Below are 21,062 nucleotides of genomic sequence, written 5' to 3' on the forward strand. Positions count from 1 at the left end.
CATCCTATTTCAGGTTTTCAGTAAGCAGTTTTCCCTTTAATCCCATTAATTCGTGCATGTGGCTTCTTTACAGGATAGCATTTAGCTTTCTTGTATCTGCATAATGTCTAGGTTGAACTTTCATCTTTTTATCATTTTTATGAAATACAGGTTGCCAAGTTTGTCTTCAAAGTAATCTCAAGGATGCAGCTGGGTTAGAAAAAGGTACTTGAATATTAAAGAAAAGGAATAATTAATAAAAAAAGATATTCGAAGATAGACCAGAAGTTTGCTGACCTGTGTATTATAAATACAGTCAGTATGTGGGATATCAAGCTGGATTAAAAATGACAAAAAGTAAGTTGATAGTAAGGAGGTGTGTGTGTTCAGGTGGATGTGGTAAGGCTGAGCTCTGTCATTTGCTGAAAAATAACCTGGAAGCTAATTGTAAATTGCTAGTAGGATTATTATTTTGGCTTTAAAAAAAGCTTAGTGTGATCAAACCTGCTCTTCTCGTTTTACTGGATGTGTTTGTGTTATAAGCAAGTTACTGATACTTTGTCAGGGTGAAGTGGCTTACACTGTGCCTGAAATTAAATAGCTGCTAGAAAAGGGAGGATGTAGACAAGAAACAGGGTTAGGTACTGCTTGCAGGAGGGCCAGACTTCCTTGAAGGAGTCAGTAGATGGCCATGAAATGCCCTGGGACTCTTGAGTGTTGCGTGCTTTTAGGAGATGTGGTAGAAGCTGTGTTCCCTCTTGTGTTTGTAGCAGTTACTGCATTTCTGTACTGCTCATGAGAGAAATGGGGACAGTTGCATTTCAAATCTGAGGATGTCTGGCCTTTCTGGTTTTCTTGTGTAAAATTGGTGAAGTTGTGTTCTGTGAATGGATGGATAACTCTTAGATGCTATGATATAGATGGAGATAATTGACATTGGCACTCAAAAGTTGCACTTGTAAATTTGGGGTTAGGGTTTGGGTTTCTGTGATTCAGTCTGAGCTGAAAGAACATTCTCAGTATTCCAAACAGCCCGAACATTCCCAACAGTTCAAAGCTTTTTAAGAAAGGCATCCACATATATTAAGCTTCCTGGCAGAAATATAGGCTTAGTCTGGTATAATGATAAAGTAATTGTGTTCATAAACTTTGGATTCTATACAAGAATACATTTGGTTTTGAATTCATGTAGTGTTTTGATAGTGTTCCTGTTTGCATCTTCTCGGTAGAGAAAGTCAAGTGCTGATAAAAACAAATTTTTATGGTTGTGTGCAACTGCTACTTTACTTGCCCTGCTCAATATTTTAGCATGATATAGTAGAAAGAAGCAAAGTATACCAGCTATTGCTCCATCTCTTCCATGATGAATGGAGTAAGGAGCTCAGTCGGAAAGAGAAAGATGCTGTGTTTCTTTAGAAGTCACACAACATTATTATGTTACTACATTACTAAGACTGAGCAAGCATGTAAAACAAGTAAAAATATTTCTAGTTACTTAAGTATGTGTGAATAACATTTGCACTTAACAGTGACACATGAAGACCAAACACCTTCAGAAAATAAGTGCTGAAAAGAATTGTTGCTCTTATAGAAAGAAGTACATAATTTCTTAATTATGCCAAATAGTGTTCCATCATAACTTTCTGAACTCTTAAGTCTGCATCTTGTAAATCACCAAGGAATTTAAGTGTTACCTGGACTATTTAGAAACCTGAAAATTAAGCCTTCTGATCTTGTTTTCATAGTTTTAGTTACTTTCCCAGGAAAGTAACTATAAACATAAGTGTTTACACATCCCTTCTAAGAAATGTCTTTGATGGACATTTCACATGACCAGTGTGATTGGGAAGGTGGTAACTTAATTATCCAATCCCTGGTCATTGTTGAGAAGCTATACATACTGGAGTCAGAGAATAGTTTGCTTTTTCTGTCAAACCATTGAGACATGGTTGTGTGAATCATTCTGTGTCCTATAGTGACAGAAGCCTTTCTTAAGTATCCAGAACAGAGCTGCTATATTAATTTTTTCTGTTCTATGACATGAGAAACTGCAACTTTTTGTCTTTGCCGCTTGTATTCTGCATGTGGTTGTTTCTATTTCACATCTTCTTTTAGAAAGCAGAGCTTGTTTCTTTATCAGTATCTCTTAGTGACAGGGATAGTGCTATCTATTGTTTCTTATTCTAAATTACTTTTGACTTTATTTTACAATTGAAGAGAATAGAAATACTGATTTGTGGCTCCTGCTTTCATGTTTTGTCATGATTTTCTTTATTGTTGCTTTAAAAAAGTGACAAGCCACCACTTGAGATTCAGAGCTTTTTTGCTACGGTAATACCCTTATGTTTTGTCAACTGAGACTGCATTGCTTTGGTGTGAGGAGGGAATAAGTGTCGTATCCTCTTCTGTGGCTTTGAATGTTTACTGCCTTAAACATAACTTTCTAAACTTTCTAGTTGGATGCTTGGATTTTTGATATCTAGAGAAGTATGACTACTAACTTTAGAAAGAGAGACTATTCAGAAATCACCCCTGTATTTTTCTGTAAGATCCCCCACCCCTGTCACTCATGGTTAGAAAATGAGTCACTAGAAGCTCCATGTAACCCATACTGGTGAAGATCACACCCCATTTTACTCTGGGAGTAGGGGAAGGTGAAGAAATGTTAAGTTTTAATGAACCTCTTTTCCAAGCCTGCTTGCCTATTTTGTTTATTTTATTGCTTTGTCATGGGGACACCCAAAGCCTACAGGCTTGAGGTGACATAAGACTTTGGCATAGCGGTGGAATGTAGAGATAGGCATAAGCAAAATTCTAAGTCTACAGATGAGCTGGACAAAATGGTAACTCCAATGGTAAATCAATATAACCTTTCTATTCGATATCCTAGTGGAAGCTTGAGGCGCTAAGAAACAAGGCTGAAGAGAAATCTGGCTAATGGAAGGTAATTGCAAGTACACGTTTGTGACTCTGCAGGCAACAGAGATATTGAAGGTTTCTTCTGGAAGAGTGCAGTGGTGTTGGAGAAGCTGCATGGCACATGCGCAGGCTTACTTGGCATTGAGCAGAGCTTTCCCAGGTCTTGAAACAAAGATGTAACAAGATAAGAGATGTATCACTCAAGACCTTTTCTTACAAAGAGGATTTGAAAATTTTGACCATTTGAAATACATTTACAAGAAGAGAAGTCTTTGAAAAGATGAGATCAAACTGAAAACTCCAGAGAAATGGTTTGCTGGCATTGAGAATTTATGCTTTTGCTGAAGAAGAACTTGAAATTGAGAAATATGATAGATTTGCATAATGCCTATTTTTTTTCTTTAAAGTGTACATGAAAAGAGATAGAAACCCAAGGATAGCATAGCAGATAAAATGATCTAGCTGTACAAAACAACAGACAATTATTAGAATAAAAGTTAAGTGCAATAAACACTTCTGAGAATAGTAGTCAGGGATGTAACTACCGGTTATGACTATGCCAGCTTTCAGTGCAGTTAAGATTGTGTAGTAGCTGAAGTGCAAGCAAAGCCGAAACACTTTTGTGCAAAGACCAGGATCTTGGGGTAAAAAATGGAATAATTTGAATTGCAAAATGTTTGACTGGATATCACAGCCATAAGGTAATAGCATAGCAGGCATAACAGAACATGAATATTGAAGGATACGACCAGAACCTAGAAATGGACGTTATTGAGTGGCAATATTGTACATATTACAATGTTATTAGACTGCTGCTGTAACAGCTTAGAGGAAATGCTAGTGGAGCAGAAACCACTTGGATTGATGCCAATTCAGTGAAAGGTGCTAAGGCATTGGTAGATTTCTGCAGTGCTGAATCTGGAAACAGGTAATAGTAACGGAGTAAAGATCAAAATTACTGGGCACATCGCAAGAGAAACCATCTTCATGAATATCAATTGGAGAACAAGTGCTGCTGATAATGGTGGATATGGCCAAGATAGTGTGGTTTAAAGGTATAACAGTTATTTAAATTTGAAAATAAATCATGGGACCAAAACCAGGTGAAACTGGTTTTGAGTAATGTAGTTTCAACTCGTACTTGTATACCTTGATGATTTATATGGGTTTGGTCTTATATGTTTTCCTGAGAGATGGGTTCTGGGAAGGATTATGAGAACAGGAAAGCATTTCCTACAGGGGATGAATTAAGGAATGAAAACAACCCCAAAACTTGGCTTCCTTTATCACTTCCAGTTATGGAAAAAAAGGAACATACATATAAGATAAAGGTCAGTGTTGCCATAATAATGTGGATAATTTGGACATTAAGACATTTACTTTGAAAATTACAGAAGTTTCTTGATGTTAAACCAGTCAGCTTCTGGAACAACATTCCTCTGGGGATACAGAGACAAAGCTATCTAGCTACTTTGAGGCTTGAGCTAAATTCTATGTTGTGGAAAGTACTAGATTTTGATGTTGCATGTTATAGTAGGTCTGATAATTAAGAGGGCTCTTTCTGTTTGGTGTTTTTTAATGTGGCTGTACTAATCCTGTCCCCAGCATGTGGCTTCTGGGTTCAATTTGGTTGAAGTCAGCTTGTCTTTTTCTTTGCTGAGAAAGTCCAGGCTTTACAAGGAGCAATTTTTTGTTAAGAGTTTCTTCCGAGAATTACATCCAATTAAGTTGAAATGTCACTGCAACACACAAAAAAAGTTGCCCTAAACCTTTCATTTCCATGTCAAGAGAAAGTACTGAATGTGAAGTTTAAAGGACTTCATGTCTTTAAAACAGACAATGCTGTAGCTGACTGGTTTCTGACCCTTGGTAATTTTTTTGTGCTTGAAAGGTGATCATAGGAAGAGTCTTTCATTCTCACACATTTCAAAAGCAGCAGCACAGAAAAACAAGGTGATAACAATTCCCCTTCTTTACCTGCCACCCTTTTAGACTTCACACCTCTTCCATCCACCTGCAGAAAGAGTCTGAGGTGACTGGTCTTGACAGTTGTGCTAATAGCAATAGAGCTGTCAATGCATCTCCCAACACAGTGATTCTTAAATGAATGTTAAGTTCTTTTGCTAGAGCAAAATAAAGGTTGAATCTTCTTGTTTTGGTAGAGCAGGAGAAATCAGATGATACATACGTTGACTAATTAAGCATAGCAAAGTTGAATTTGAGAAAGAAAATAAACAATAAGCAGCTAAATAAAGAAGTTGTGTGGGTCTGTGTTACTGCTGGGAAGTGGGGAAAAATACTTTAAAACAAAAGATAAATGTTGGGCAGAAGTTAAAACTTTGGCCATTTTTACTGTGAATGATCAAAGAAAGTGTCAGTTTAGTGGCTTTTCAAGCAAAATGTCAGTCTTCTTTTGATTTATTTATTTTAAAATTTTATTTGTTTTAAAAAAAATTATTTTAAAAAATTATTTAACAAAAATAATTTTCTAAGTGCTGGGAAAGGAAGGAGATAGGTAAGTTTGAGAAACTGCCCAGTGCCAAGTTTCTCTGGTTGTATCTCCCAACTAACATATTCCTAATTGCCGAACTGCCTTAAGGAAATCAAGAAATCAGTTTTTGAATAATTTATGAATTTTTTTTGTCACCCTTTTAAGATGCTCCTATGCCATAGTGAATTGAGGAGGGGGTGGGTAATCACAACAACCTGCAGTGTATAAAATTAGTGGAATGCTTTTATAAAATACTGTTTGTGGGCACATGTGTGTGTGCTTGCAGTCTGAAAATTTAAAGATGGTCTCAGAAGACTGCAAAAGTTACCAGGAAAATTGAAGTTTCTTAAACATTTTTGTTTAAACTCCTGCACAAGTTGCTCTTCTGCATTGAAGTAAGATGGATAAAATTGTTTAGGTTAACATCTGAAAATTCAAGAACAGGAAAAAAGTTCTGAAGCCAATAAAGTTCTATTTGGGGTAAGAATTTTAAGGCTGTTATACATCAGTTGCAGAGTTGCAGCGCCCCTCTCCCAGCTCAGAAAATCTGTTGGTTCCTAGAGCCAGCCACCTTAGCTGGGCTTGTTTAGAGAGCTGGAAGAAGCTGTGCATGAGTCTTAAAAACTGACTCTATTCTGACCTGGATCCTGAAGCTTCAGTGTGCTGCCTTTTAACCTCTCTTTCTCCCTGTCGTGGTTTTAAACCAATAACTAAGAAAATTACTTACTTCTTGCTGTGAGATATGGATTAGAATAAGAGCAAAACAGGCATACAACTTAAAAGGGAAAAAAAAGAAAGTTTATTGACAAACTACAACAACAAGAACACCAGAATAAACCTCCAGAAAAACCCTTCTATCCCCTATCTACCCACCACTTCCCTGTTCACATGACAACAGAGACAAAAACTCTGGAACTCTGATGGTTAAAACAGTCCCAATTTTTGCTAGTCTTTTCACCAGTCTTTATAGAGAAACAGAAGTTTCTTCCTGTTAATTTATGGAGTTTCTCACAAGAAAACTATTTGTGTTATAGTTTTCTATTGCCCTAATGTTAGCTGCTCAGAGCTGCTATTATTAGAGTTCACTCCTCCCATTTTCACATCACTCTGAAGTATGTATGGGCCATGAGTCTAGAGATAGCATTTTTAAGGATAAGTTATTCAAAGGCAAAAAAAAGTCTTCTTCATCTGTTTCTGTGAGCTTCACCAGAAAACAGTTTTCTCATTGCCTCTCAAGGCTTCAAATCTCCCAGCACTTCACTATACTATAATTACTCTTTACTCAAATTTACACTTTGAACACTATTCCTCTCTAGATCCTGTATCATGAATTAAAGGAGTTCTTTTCAGGACTTCATTGTCCATCTCCATAGTTTTAACAGGGAGATATTTCAGCTTAATTAAAGCATCTTCTTAATTCTCTACCTTTCCTGAAGCTTCTTTTCTTTCCTGTCACTGGTAGTTTATAAAGTCTCTTTTCATGTTGATCTCTCTCTCTCTCTCTGGATAAAAAGATTAATCCGCAAGTCTCATCTGAGTAATGAAAGAGTTAAAATCTTGCCCAGGCTTTTGTAGATGGTTCGGAGATCTCTGCCGAACAGGAGCTGGAGCCGTCTGCGATGGAAAGTTCCTCATGGCTGCTCTGGAGAGTGTGGTTGCTGCTCCAACCCGCTGCAAGTCTAGGGCCTCTCTCTTTCTTCACTGGGCAGTTTTTAGTGAATGTAGTTACAGCAAAACCTGCAGCCGAGCCAGAGATCGGCTCGGCCTGGCCCGGGGAAAACCTTCCCCAGGCCCCCCCATCTCCCGGCCGGGAGACGGGGCAGGCCTGGCCCCATCCCCGCCCGGCCGCATGGCCTGGGCAGGGACGGGAGGCCTGAAGCTCTGCCACCCTTCACAGCCAGAAAACAAAGAGAGCCCAGAGAGCTCTGCTTTTACACTTTAAGGTAGGGTTCACAAGTTGATCCTACTTTTCAATGGCCTAAACTGCTGTCAGTTCCCAGCAATGACCGATAATTGGTCAGGAGAAAAGACTCCAAGCACTTCCCAGCAACTCCAACTCCCTTAAAGGTAAAGTAACTCCATGACACTCCTCTTTTAGGCCTACTAGCAACTCCCACAGAGACCTCTTTCCACAATCCTTCTCATATGTTTACTTCGTGTTCCCTTAACTCTAATGGCTCTTCTCAGTCCATGCTCAGTTGCTGTTACAGATATGTCTGTCCCTCATTTTCAAAGTGTGTTGAACTATGTTAATATCATCTTTAAGTATTTTGAACTAAATAGTGACCAAACTATATTTGGTCCTTTCCTTTCTGTCCCCAAACTTTGCTTCTTTTTGTGGTGTCCTATTCCAATTGATTCTTGTCTGTGGTCTTGAAGCTGATTTTGAGATGTGTGTCCTGGAACTGCATTTCTTTAGAAAATGCTTTCTTGAGAAACACTTTCATTTCATAAATTAGGTAATATTCCTGATTATTCAATAAGAATGATAGCATTCATTCTGAAAGATTTAGCTCTTAAGAGAGTCACATCTTTTAATGTATGCAAATGTAGTTAAGATCAAAATAACTGCACATCTGCAGCAGTGCAATGACATTGTAATGGAATGATGCAGTGAGGAGGAGGAGATAGTTCATGATGGTATTATTCAAATTTATTTTTATGCTGAATTAACTGTACTGTTACATAGTCCCTCTGTCTGTATGGGTATGTTCTTTTTCAATATCTGACTCTATGTTATTAGTAACATTTTTTTTTTTGCTCCAATTGCTCCAATGCTGACTGGGATGGAGTTTAGTTCAGCCACTATTTTTACTTGGAGGGTATCCTCCTTAGACAGTGCTTACTGTGTGTAGCACCTCTCCATGGGCTGTGAGTTCTTACTACTCCATTTTTGCCTACTCCAGACGCATCAGAGACTTAGTGATACCCAGCCTGATGAGAGAAGCTTGCTCCAAGCTCTGTAGGTGTTCTGCTTTACCACTGTGGTGGGATGACAGGAAAGCAAAGAACACAAGTATGACCAAGGAACAGCCTGTTTGTAATGACCACTGCAGAGCTTTGCAAGCTGAAGTTCCAAGGAATATTCTTCTTTTCAGCCTTTTTAGAGTCAGATCTTTTGGTACCTTGGGTTTGTTGGTCCCCTTCTAAGCTCTGATTCTTTGCTTCAGGCTGGTTTCCCTGTTAATTTTTGCCCAGAGGGTCTTTTAGAAGCTGAGAATCCTTCAAAGCATGTAGGTCGGATTAAAACATAGGTGATAATCCCTCAGCTAGATGTTGAGCAGCTATTCCAGGCTAGGCAATCAGATGTGATTTTACCACGGATGAAGAAGAGACTATTGCCAAACATTCACATCCTGAGGCAAGCTCAGTTTCTGTGTCAAGGGACATGGCTTGTACTACTGTGCACCTTCAGTTTTTATCACAGAAACATTCAGCTCTGGACTGCCTCTAGTAAAAATCATAGTCATGTTTCATGTTTAATATAAAACCATTAATTTAATTCAGACATACCTGTTTTGTAATAATTGCATCATACCACTGTAGCCGTGGCCTTTTTACTCAAATAAGTCTGTTCCTGAGGAGCATGAATATCTTATGAAACCAACTCTTGAATTTTGTTTATAGTGTATAACTGTTATAGCCTTATATTTATTAAGTTATTGTTGTGAGATTTTTTCCTTTTGCAAGGGGGTTTAATCTGAAAAACATATACTTTTAGCAGGTTTTATGTAGCTGGGCTATGTATCAGTTTTAACTTCTTAGACTACTTTATTTTAAAAAATATTTATAAAAACATTTGCCCATGACCCTTTTAGTCGAAGAGAGCAGGGTACAATACAGAGTAGATAACTATGCAGAAATCTAGCTAAGTGTTTGGCTCTAATGCCTGATTAATAACTTACTTAATAAGATATAACTTATTTTTCAGGATTATTTGTATTTCCTTACTGTTTCTAGCTAATGAAAAGCTGCATATTGGTGAAAACTGGTAGTGTCGTGATGGATATGCAAGAATAAGAAATTTAGGTTTACTTGAGTGAAGTGTACTGTTTCCCAAACTGCCTATCGGCATGGAAAAGTGTTAGTAGATTTTGACTCCCAACAGATGGTGTCTGTGTTGCTTACAGGTTGTATTAGCAAGGAATTCTGCAGCCACAAAACCAGCAGACACAGGTTGCTCTAGAAAGAGCTATGGAGGAGAGCTTTAGTATGTGCATATATGCAGTTTGAGCTGTCCTAATCTTAACTGAAATGGGAATTTGGGGAGAGTTTGGTCATCTTCTGGATTGTCCTTTGACCTAGGGTTCAAGTTGTAGTTCAAAGGTATCACCTCTTAGTTTCTTCTAAACTGCTTTTAACTTTGGATTAATTTAGAGACATAGTAGCACCTTGGTTTAAAAAGATTGTGAAGTTTGTTAGTCTGTTTAATACATCTTATTTGTCCTTTAAAATACATAAACTCTATTCTTATCTTCTAATTGAAGATCTATTGTTCAATTTAAGGCAAATGCTCAAAGAATGACTTGTTATTGCTGTTGCATAAAACACAAACATTCTTAGTAGTTTTCATGATTCATGAGCTTTGTTGCTATTTTTCCCTGTATCTATTTTGTATCTATTTCTGAATATTCCCTTCCCCAGATGAAATGATAATTTATTTGTAGCTGAGACTTCTGTTGCCTGTAGGTATTGAATCATTATTACTGAGACACAGGTGAAATGATTTATCATTCTTTCTTAGCATAAGAGCACCAAGTCACCATTTCCTAGATTTATTTGTTCAACAAATACATTCTTAACAGTGATACTCTCTTTTTAATTAGAAATGTAGGCATCCAGGTAGTTACGAACTTTCAGGAGCAGTATATTTAAGTTGGGAATGTACATCATACAATGATTTTTTTTCCCCCCCAGTATTTTAGTTGAGTTTTAATTATTCATATTAGATACCATCATCAAATATTAACTCCTTTACTTTTCCATGCTTTTCTGCTGTAAGTTTAGAGGTAAATGGGGGAAACCTGGTAATCTCCTTCACATGAAAGGTGGACGAGCAGGAGATCTCATGGTGTCATGGTTCAACTCCAGGCAGCCAAAAAGCCTCAGGCACCAATTCTCTTCCTCTCCCACCAGTAGGATCAAGGAGAGAATCAGAAGGGTAAAAGTCTGAATACTTGTGGGTTGAGATAAAGGCAGTTTAATAGGGAAAGGCATGCACACAAGCAAAGCAAAGAATTCCCTGCTTTCCCATATACAGGCATTTTTTCAGCCATCTCTGGGAGAGGAGGGCCACATGTTAGATAACTGTTTCTTGAGAAGACAAACACCATCACTCCAAATGTGCTCCCTTTCCTTCTTCCCCTCACTTTATATACTGAGCATGGTGTCACATGATCTGGAATATCCCTTTGGTCAGTTGGGGTTACCTGTTCAGCCTGGGCCTCCTTTTACTTTCGCTGGCACCCTCAGCTTCCTCACCAATGTGGCAGCATGTAAAGCAGAAAAGGCCATGGCTCTGTGTAAGCCCTGCTCAGCAATAACAAAAACATCTCTGTATTCAATCCTGTGTTCAGCACAAATCCAAAACACAGTCCCATACCAGCCACTATGAATAAAATTAACTCTACTCCACCACACATGGTTTACCCCTAAACATGGAATAGTAAAAGCAAAGCAAAAGCCTCTGCTTTTCTAAGAGCAAAAGCAAAGCCTCTGCTGGGTCTTCACAGGTGGATTAGTTTCTGTGATAGTTCTGAAGGAAGAACACTTCTGCTATTTTCAAAGGTTGTATGGAGAAAGGACATACAACCTTTGAACATTAGTGCTATTAAAGAAAGTGGGAGGAGTTCCTCCTTCCTTTTATTACCAAAAAAAAAGATGGTGTATTCCAGAGCTGTCTGTAACTTAGCAAAGGGATTTTGTTTCAAGTATGTGATCTCTTTAATTTCAAAATATATTATGCTGTATTTTGTTTTGTGGGTAATTTGACTCAGTCACTTTTCAGCTATAACTTTTGGAGCTCAAATGAACCCCAAATCTCTCAAATATGCTGTTAATTTTTTTAAAATATATATATATTTTATATATATATATTATATCCTCAGATATAAGTTTAGGGGAAGGGGGAAGTAGAAACTGTGTTTTCTCAGCAATAGTCTTTTATATATATGTGTGTGTGTGTATGTGTGTGTGTGTGTGTGTGCGCGCGCTTATGTGTTAAGACTGATAAAATTTTTTAGTTCTAGGATATGATGCAAACCAAAATGGTTGAGAAATTCAAAGGTGTTGGGAACTGCAAACTTAAGATAGAATCTTGTATCTTCAAGAGTAAAAGCTGCAGTCTTAATACAGTAATTTGTCTGTTACAGTAGATGTGACCACTAAAACTGATGCTACAGCAATTTTTTTGTATTTTTTTTGTATTTTATTTTTTTATTTTAAGTTTGCTTAAAACACATCTTTTGCATGTTTATTGGATATTGGAATAGAGAGGAAATAAATCTTCTAGAGGCAAAAGTTCCAGTTATTGCCACTCAGATACTGTATTTTGCAGAAAGGAGCAATATAGGGCAATATTTTTTGAAACCAGTTATGTGTCTACCTTCATTCCTTTCTTTAAGGGATCAGTATTTCCTGCAAACCGCCTCCCACAACTTGGTTTTAGTACTGACTTGTGTATAGAAACTTCTGGTGACTTGACCTGTGCCACACTCATTTATTTGGGATTCTTGTTTTGTTTTGTTTGAACTGGAAGCTTTCAGGTCCGTGTATCTTCATTGCTGGAGATTAAAGAAAGAAGTCTGCTGTGTGAATAAATTTGTAAGTAGTGACTGAAGTGCTAATATTTAGCTGGGCTTAACTTGCTCTAAACCCATGGGGTCACTCACAGTAGTGGCTGAACTTGTCTTCACAGTTGTTTGCATCTAGCAGATGTCTTGAAACATTAGTTGGTGCAGTCACTTTTGAATAGAGTTTTGAAGACTGACTTAACCTTCTAGTATTTGTTTTCAAGTGCTATAGAAGATAATGTCTGTCGCCCTGAAAATTAAGCCTTCTGATAATGTTTTCATATGTTGCAGTCAGCAACCTCAGGATCTCATCCAGGATGCAGCAGGATTCTGAGGACCAGCATGGAACACCAACCGAGACTGGCTCCAGTTCATGAAACCATTTATTCAGCATGAGAACAAAGTCAGGTCCAGAACAGAGAGCCCCCAACAGAGGCACAGCAGGGGTTTTTGAGGGACAAAACTCTCAAGGGTCCCCACCTTTGAGGGTGGAGTTCAGGGTCAGGGACCAGTAGAAACACAGCAAGGGAGAAACCCCCCAGGGACTCAAACCCAATCAGAACTCCTGGGCCACCCTTCACAAGGGGTTTGGGGTGGGACGATGTTAACTCTTTGTCTCCCCTGAGGCCTCTGCCACATTCATAGTTTTAGTTACTTTCCCTTGAGAGTCTGGTAAACATGAATTGTTTATCACATTCCTTCTGAGAAACATATTTTGATGGACGTTTTGCATGACCAGTGTGCTTGGGAAGGTGGTAACTTAATTATCCAGTCCCTGGTCATTGTCAAGAAACTATAAATACTGGAGTCAGGAAATAAAGTCACAGGTTTTTGTTCTAACACTGAAAGTAGTAGTGTCCTTTAGCAACAAATGTCTTGCTGGCCCGAGAGAAAGTTATAGCCAGTGCTACAGCATGTCTGTGGCTGAGCAGACATGGGAGAAGGAGGAATATAGGCAGTGTTGCTTGAAAGTATTGTTGGAAATCTGAGTTAAGATCGTGGATTAATTTGAATTTGCCATGAATTTTCTTGGATGAGGACTATGTTTGAGGTCCTTCATATGGGAATTGTAGTAAGGCTGCACTTACACAGTCACCCTGAGCTGGCACATCTGTGGTCCTCTGCAGAAGGATTACCTGTGAGCTCACACTTTTGCCCTCCGAGTTGGGCTGGCATTGGCATTTCTGCAGCAGGGTAGATCAGGGAACAGCTTGGTTAGGTTTTCATCAAGGTCAGTTCCTTGAGGTACTGTGTGGCTCTATCACCACTGGTGCTGATGTAGGGTAGGAGAGCTTCCTTTCCCAGGAGCCTGCACCTGTGTCGGGTCAGTGGCTGCTCAGGTGCAGCCCCAGGGAAGTTGCACTTTGAGCATTTGGTGTCACAGTGCGGTGGCTGTGCTGAGCAAAGCAGTAAATTCTTGCTCAATCTCTGCCTAGTGTGGTACACTAAAACCACATGGGACAACTCCAACAACAGATAAATGTTCCTTCTTATGGGGCAGGTTTTCAGCTGGATCAATATCAGTAACTGGAAGTACATCCTTCACTGGATGTGTCATGTGATACCTGTTGGCAGTAAGTGCTTATTTGTATTACCCCTTTTAGAGGAAAGAAAAGGCAAGATTTCTTCCCCCCTTCCCCAGAAAGATCACATCAGAATGTGATCTGGGAATGACAGCTGGGAAACTACATGAATCATTTAAGAATTTGCTTGGCTGGGGAATCTGTCAGCTGAAGGGAAGACAGAGCTGTTCTGCATGGTTGCTATTTTTTTCAGCTGAAGGGAATTCCTTCAAGGCAAGCCAGCATTTAATTTTTCATTATCTCTCTCCAAATAAAATAGCTCACCTCTAAGTGCCTTTTTTCTCAGGAGATACTTTGCTTCTAAGGTCTTGTTTGGCTTAAGATTTTTAAAAAGGGACTTGCAAACAGCAGTGATAGCGGATGAGGGTTCTGGTTGGTTTATGTAGTGCACAAGTATGCCATTGCTAGGTCATGCATCCCTTGGAAGAAGTCTGGTTCTGCTTAGGGATTGCTGTGTCAGCTGGAGCTCCTATGATGTTTTTGAGGGCATATTGAGGTAAGGGTGACTGAATTGAAAATTTACAGATGATAAAGTTATTACAATATGGTGTGTGTGATTCAGCATAAAATTATGACTGAAATAACCACTGGTACTATTGTGAAAATGGATAATAATTTAACGTTTCTGTTACCTTTCTTCTATGCAAACAAAAAAAACCTCAAAATTGTTTTCAATGCTCAATAAAGGGTGTCCTAGGAAATGACATGACTTATTAACTTGCTGAATATTGCAGGCCTATAATTTTTTGATTCTAATTGTTTTTTGTTTTTGAAAAATGCAATGGCTGATAAATTGTAGGAAGAAACATTAGAACTAGTTAAGGATGATAATATATTCAAATAGGTTGCTATAGTACTTTCAGCCTACAAACATTATTTGGTCAGCCCTAGCTTTGACCTTGCTGAAAGGAAGTAAGACAGACAGAAGACAAAGTGAGGAGACTGAGCAGCTAGAAAGAAACTGAAATTTTCCCTGGGTATAATCAGTTAGCTGGACTGCTTGCAGACAGCTGATAAGCACCTATAACCTCATATAAGAAAAGTGTGAATAACTTTGTAATGTCAATAGATATCTTCTGTAGAAAGCCTAGTACTTAGTGATACTTAATATATAGGTATTGCCTGTTTTCAGTGAGGAAAAAGAAAAACACAAACACAAAACCCAAATCTTCTTACAGAAGATTCTTCTGTAAGATATTTTTTTCTACTGTTTCCTCTTTGTATTAAGGTTGCCTTTGCAGATTCTGAAACATTCTTTGTAGTCCAGTCCCCGAATAGAACCCAGCCAAGTAGATTTTGAACTCAGACAAGGGTTTTCTTCCCTGCTGATCAGCTGTTAATGATTTTCAAGGTAAAACTTAAATATAGATTTAAATACCGATTTTTTAAATTTTAAGTTAGATATATATCCATATATCTGTTTATTTGAAACTCCTACCATGTATTAATTCTTTTTGCTCACTCTGCCTTATACTCTTATTTCCTCAGTCCAAGGTAGAAAACCTAGTGTTTTGTTTCAGTGTGCAGGGATCAGGGATAGAGTGGAGAGTTTTAATGGGGGAGTGTAAAGTGTTATGTGTATTTTATGAACTAATAAAGAGACAGTATGAGGAATTAGTAATATCTCTTTATCTAAAAAGAATATAAATTTTGAAGACAGAATTATGGACTAATTTTGCAGCATTCTTTTTGAAGGCTGTTTCCTATGCTGTGTGTTGCAAAGATTAAAGAAATTCTTAATGCAAAATGACGTGAACTAAAAATATGGTACCTTTTCAAAGGAAGAGAATGGGAGTTTAGAATGTGTTTGGTAGAGTCTCTGAGGACTTGAAGATGTGAGTTCCAGTGTTTTTCTTTTTGAAATAGCTAAACTAGTGAAATTGGGCAGTCAATTTTATTGACTTTACTTCAGAGGTTTAGGAGATTGCAGTATTAAAAAACTTCTATCTTAACACTTTGCTGGAATATCTAGAATTATATGCAGTACTAGTGAAAGCTGCAAGGTATTATGCTCCAATTAGATGTTGATCTGGGCTTATGATCTGTAAGAAAACTTGGAGCCTAAGAAACTCTGCTGAAAGTGTTGTTTCAGGGAAGTGCAGGCAGCCATGAAGGTGCTTTCTCCCTTTTGTACTTGCAGCAGTGACCTTCTGCACTTCCTGCTGGACAGGTACCGTGTGGTGGTTGTCCAAAACTAATAAAAATATGCTTTACTAGCTGTTCCGCAGGGTAAAAGAGTTGCAAATTTTTCAGTGGGTAGCTGTTATTCATTCTAGTCTTTAAGTACTGAAGTCAATTTTGTGCAGGTTTTACATGATAAAACTTTCTTGTAATTTAAAAATTTACTCAAACATGCTGCTGGGCTTTTTGACTGCTAATATTTATGTATAGGGTAAGAGATTGGTTTTCATCTCTTCAAGTGATATAAAATGTGCTTTTTTGTCATTGTGCTAATCAGCACTTCAAGGCTGGTACTTACAGTTACTCTATGTTACTCTTTTTCTGTGTCACATACATAAAATAATTCTGATTTTACTCTGTCCATAGAAAGTGATCATGAAAAGTATAACATCAAATGCAGGGAGACAGAGGATGTCCAACAGAGAACTTCATAAATTTTGTGGTCTATGAGCTGTCAAAATGGTCATCTGTTCTAAAATTATTGCTTCCAAGGACATAGACTCCTCTACCTTTTTTTCTCCTAGCCACTCACAAAGTAATTGACTGGTCCAATTTCTTTATAAATTATAGTTGTGATAATTGTGTGTGTAAGAATGTTGAGGCGGCCTTTAAACTCAGCATGACTGAATTTGTCTCTTGAACCACTGGTGTTAAATAACTGAAGACAATATCTTTCCTATCTGAGCTTATGCTAGGAAAGGAATAATCTAGGATAAATATTTAAAGGCACTATATGACTAAGTAGTTTCCCTGACTAACAGTTTTAGTCTGAAATGGAGACAGAAGGTAAGTGGATTATTGAGCTAGAAAGTCTTTCTGGTCCTTCAAGGAGACCTAGTCCTGCAGCTGAAGACAGACATGTCCTTTGGGGTAGTTTACCTTTAATTTTATTGTTGTGGTCACTGGTTGTGATAGCCTTTGGATGGTCATTGAGTCTCTAAGTTAAACCTAAGTTTGAATCCCAGGATTTCTTACATGTTTTAGGTCTGAATACTATTCAGACACTGTCAGATTAGTTTAGCTTCTCTGGCAAACTTCCAGGGAACAGGCACCTTGATTTTTATTGCTGGGGGACTACTGGCCCTGCTGCCTTACATTTCCAGGTACTGGCTGATATGTACCAAAGTATGCTGGCTCAAGGGTTTTTACTGCTGTGTCCTGCTCTTACTGTCCCCCATGATTTACATGTTACGGCTCCTATGCAGAGCAAGTGATGCACAGATGTGATAAAAGGAATTCTAGGCTGTTACTGCTTTACTGATAGATGAGTGCAAGATATGTACCATCTCCCCTGAAGGGGAAAATAACAAAATCAATATGCACATCTCCTTCTGGAGCTTCTTTATTCCTTTTAATAGCCTTTCAAGAAGCTTGGTGTGTTTTTTTCTACCTGGGATTGTTTTTGCTTTGCTAGAAAGCAAATGCTTTCTCGATAGCAGTTTACATCTTCTCTCATCTCCTGACCTTCTGTGTTTTGCAGTTCTGTGTGGCGTACAGATGTCTGTGCATTACAGTAATTACTGCATTTAAGCATGATTAGTTTAGCCAGTAACCTCTATTTGCTTTGATAACTTAGGTTTTATTCAATTATTGGCATTTTCAAGGCTTTTCCATCTGGGACCAGATTCATAGGTTCTGATTTTCCTTATGCTACTCAAAGAGATTGAAGCAATCAAGAATAACTATAAGTAGATGAAGATGCTATTTAGGATAGATTTATAAGGTGTTTATAAAAAGAACGGTAACTGATTGGCTCACAAACCAATAAGAAGGTTGCTTGCTTTTGGGTTTCCAGAGCATTGTTCTCTAAAACAAGAAGGGTATCAATGAACTGTGGGAAAGCTGTGCAAGAGATCTGTCTGAGCAAGCCAGCCAAACCAAAACAGTGCACAATTGGAGACCACCAAAATTGTTTAGCTTACCAAACTTTGTTTTTTTTCTTGAAAAGCAAATAGGCCTATTGCAAAGACTGTGTTTTCTGCTTTTAAAAATACAGTCTGTGGCTGTAAAACAAAATGAGGAATTAATTCCATTCAGCATATGGAGACTGGTAGGAATGTATGCACTGCCATTTCTAAAGTTCCTTTTGCTTTTTTTTGTCCGTTGTGGCTAGGTTTCATGTGTTGTGCAGCCCAACCAGCATCTTTGGATGGATTTGGTCTTCAATGCTGAATATACTCATAGTGTAAAATTACAGGGTGTGATAAATATCCTCTTTGTGAGTGCTGTATTAGCTATCTTTCCACAGCTGTAGTCTATCAATAAACAAACTATTGGCAGCTGCACCTGCATGGTGGAGCCTCTGGTAGCTCGTTTTGGGCACAAGAGCATCCTTGTAGGTCATCCTTGTAGAAATTGTAGGTCAGGTTTTGAGATGACTGTGAAGTTATGAGATTATTTCAAGAATATTATGAAGATGGGGTAAAAGAAGTATAGCTGCTGGTGCTCAAGGGGAAACAAGAAAAAAGGTGTATGTGTGGGAATAAATGGAAGAATTGGAGCTGAACCTTTGCTTAGATTCATTTGGGACTGCTTGCACATATTTTCTTCCTTGCTTGCTAGGGTATTTCATAATGGAAGGGAAACTAAAGAGATTTTAGCTCTGTGCCAATTATGTAGAACCTCCATGGGAGGAAAAAATTACATGGAGATTTGTCTTCAGAACATCAAATTTTTGACTTTGCTATTTTTCACATGTGCAAAGTAATAGTTAAGTTTGGTTTGCTTTTGCTGATATAGAGATATTGGAATGGGCTGTGATATGGCTATTGGAAATTACAGGACACAGCAGTGACCATTGCTTGAGGGATAGACTCAGAAAGGGAATGGAAAAGTAAAAGTAGGAATGAAAGGGCCTACAGAATGATACAGTGCAGAAGATGTAGCTTCTCCTTCAGCTCAACAGTTGAGAGGAACTAGATCAGGAATTTTATTAAGTGTTGTAGTTCTCCACCAGAAAAAGATGTCCGTGTTGCTCTCTGAAGAATAAAGTCCTCTTATTTAGAGACTGAAACTGGCTTCAGAAGCCCATGTACTGAGGATTGGACATTTTTTTTTTTTTCTTAGACTACATAGGAGTATTAAAACCCATCTGACAGGCTTCACTTGCTTGATTGTATAAGGGTCGTATTAAGAATTAACAATTCTTTTTTTGAGAAAGCCCTCTACATAAGCATTGAATATTAAAAGTATAGGAGATTGTGGGGATTAAAAGGAAGATCTCTAGAACTACTTTCCTGGCCTCATTTTCTCATTCTTGCAGCAGTATGAAGTGGTGCTGTGTTAACTGCGATTTGGACAAAAATACTTGCTTCCAAATATTCAATGGTCAGAATTCTTTATGAATGAACTTATGAACTTAATGTTAAAATAATTTCCAATAAACAGAGGAGAGGTTTTGAGAAAGAAACAAAGATGTCTTATATATGCCAAGTATAATTTTTTCATTAAGTTCAGTATATGTAGTTCAAAGAAACAAAAGCTGTTGTGTTGTTTGTGGGGTTTTTTGGTTTTCTTTTTTGGTGGGGGGGAGAGAGAAACACAGCTCATTTCCCAAATCCACAGAAGAAAATGTTCCAAAATAACTGAAAACTGTTAGAACAGTGGACTTTTATAGGTAACTCTTGGTATTTTGTTTGCACTCTTGTTCTGTGAAGGAGATAGAAATAAAAGGCAAATCGACCTTCTTCTCCTTGCCCCCTAAATGCATATTTGAGCTTTCTAGTTATTTATATGCTTATAGCCAAAATGTATTTCTAGCATATAGCCAAAATGTATTTCTATTAATTAACTGTGGAAATGCTGCATAAAATTACAGCTTCTTCATGAGATTCTAGAGCTACTGAAAAGAAATGTGGGAGGTTACCTGAGTGACCTTGGGTTTTTTTCCCTATTACTTATGCTGCTCACATATGAAAACACTTATGAAAAAAAAAGGAGTGTTTGGAGTCTATTCAATAAAATGGAAACCACAATGAACAATGCCATCTTTTTGAATTTTTTGTTTTAACGTTTCAGCTGACCTTCACATCTGCTGTCTCGATTTTGCTCAGCTTCAACAGATTAAGTAGCACCATCATTATCCCCTCCATCTCTTACTCATCTTCATCCTCTTCCCTGGCAGCCCCATGAGATTCAATGTCGAAGATCTTGCATTGCTGGCCAGGTGCCCATCAGGTTGTTTTGACACAGAAGGAAAACTGAAGATTTGCAGAGTGGTCAGGGATGAAAAATTAATAGGTAAAAATGACTTGCACTGAAAACTACTTCTGGTTGCTGTGCGTGCTTTGTGCAGTTGTTGGCTTGGTTTCACTAATCATGTACACCTCACTTTTTTGTTTTCCTCATTACTGATGCTTGACTGGCACTAAATACCTTTCTAAAGAATGAAACTCAAAACTAGTTTGCTCAAGTTTCCTTTGTCGTATACCTGAAAAAGGGTACAAAGACCTTAACGTGATTTTTTCCCCCCTCCCTGTGAAAAAAGACTAGCTTTTCTCTGCTAGTAACTGCTAGTCACCAGTCACTGGTTGCCATATTTTAAAAATTTGACATCCAGTTGCTCAGAATTTATCCTCCCATCTCTAAAGTCTTTGTTGTTTTATCAGTATAGATTTTCCATTACTCACTTCACATCTCCTTTGCTAGTTTCTTCAGGCTTTTATGACCATATTTTAAATGTCTTTCAGTTTCCAATAAGCTTGAATAAATGTCTATTCCCTTAGTAACTGTTAGAAATAGGTCATGTTTAGTGGTAAAATCAGTCCTACCACAATAATTTCAGCAACAGCAAATGTTTTATCTTCACTTGTCCCAGCTGATCTTCTCTGTGATTGTATTTACTTTTATTCTATTAGGAAAAAAACCCAAACAAGCTCAAACCCAGTACAGTCTCAGTTATAAGGGGCTGAGCAAGTTCTGTGCCACATTTTCAGAATATTTTACACATGCCCTAGTAAAACCACAACATAAGTTTTCTAATGATAATTAGCCACAATTTTCCATGGAGTGTGCAGCAAACCTCCTGGGCAGGAGGCTTTAAGAAGCATTTACGTCTGTCTATCTTGAGGTTCCTCACCAGGTTTATTTTGCCCTGTGTACTCATTGTAGGCACCATAT

General features: G+C 38.0%; 1 protein-coding gene across 22 annotated transcripts in view; it reads left to right on the forward strand.

The window, feature by feature from the left end:
* INPP4B (inositol polyphosphate-4-phosphatase type II B) overlaps positions 1–21,062 on the forward strand; it is a 322,348-nt gene that overhangs the window by 28,229 nt on the left and 273,057 nt on the right. For 2 of the 22 annotated variants that reach the window (XM_086889767.1, XM_086889772.1), the window contains exon 1: positions 6,954–7,456. The exons of 10 other annotated variants lie outside the window; for them this stretch is intronic. Coding sequence is in view for 3 of the 12 variants with exons in the window: in XM_086889759.1 (XP_086745885.1) it covers positions 13,851–13,976 (126 nt within the window). In the remaining 9 variants the exon portion in view is untranslated. Of the gene's footprint in view, positions 1–6,953; positions 7,457–13,816; positions 13,977–21,062 lie in introns of those variants that run through there. 10 more of the 22 variants (XM_086889776.1, XM_086889779.1, XM_086889759.1 and 7 more) reach the window with 8 other exon arrangements.

The sequence above is a fragment of the Cyanistes caeruleus genome, chromosome 5, assembly GCF_971803275.1.
Source record: "Cyanistes caeruleus chromosome 5, bCyaCae1.hap1.1, whole genome shotgun sequence".
Lineage (NCBI taxonomy): Eukaryota > Metazoa > Chordata > Aves > Passeriformes > Paridae > Cyanistes > Cyanistes caeruleus.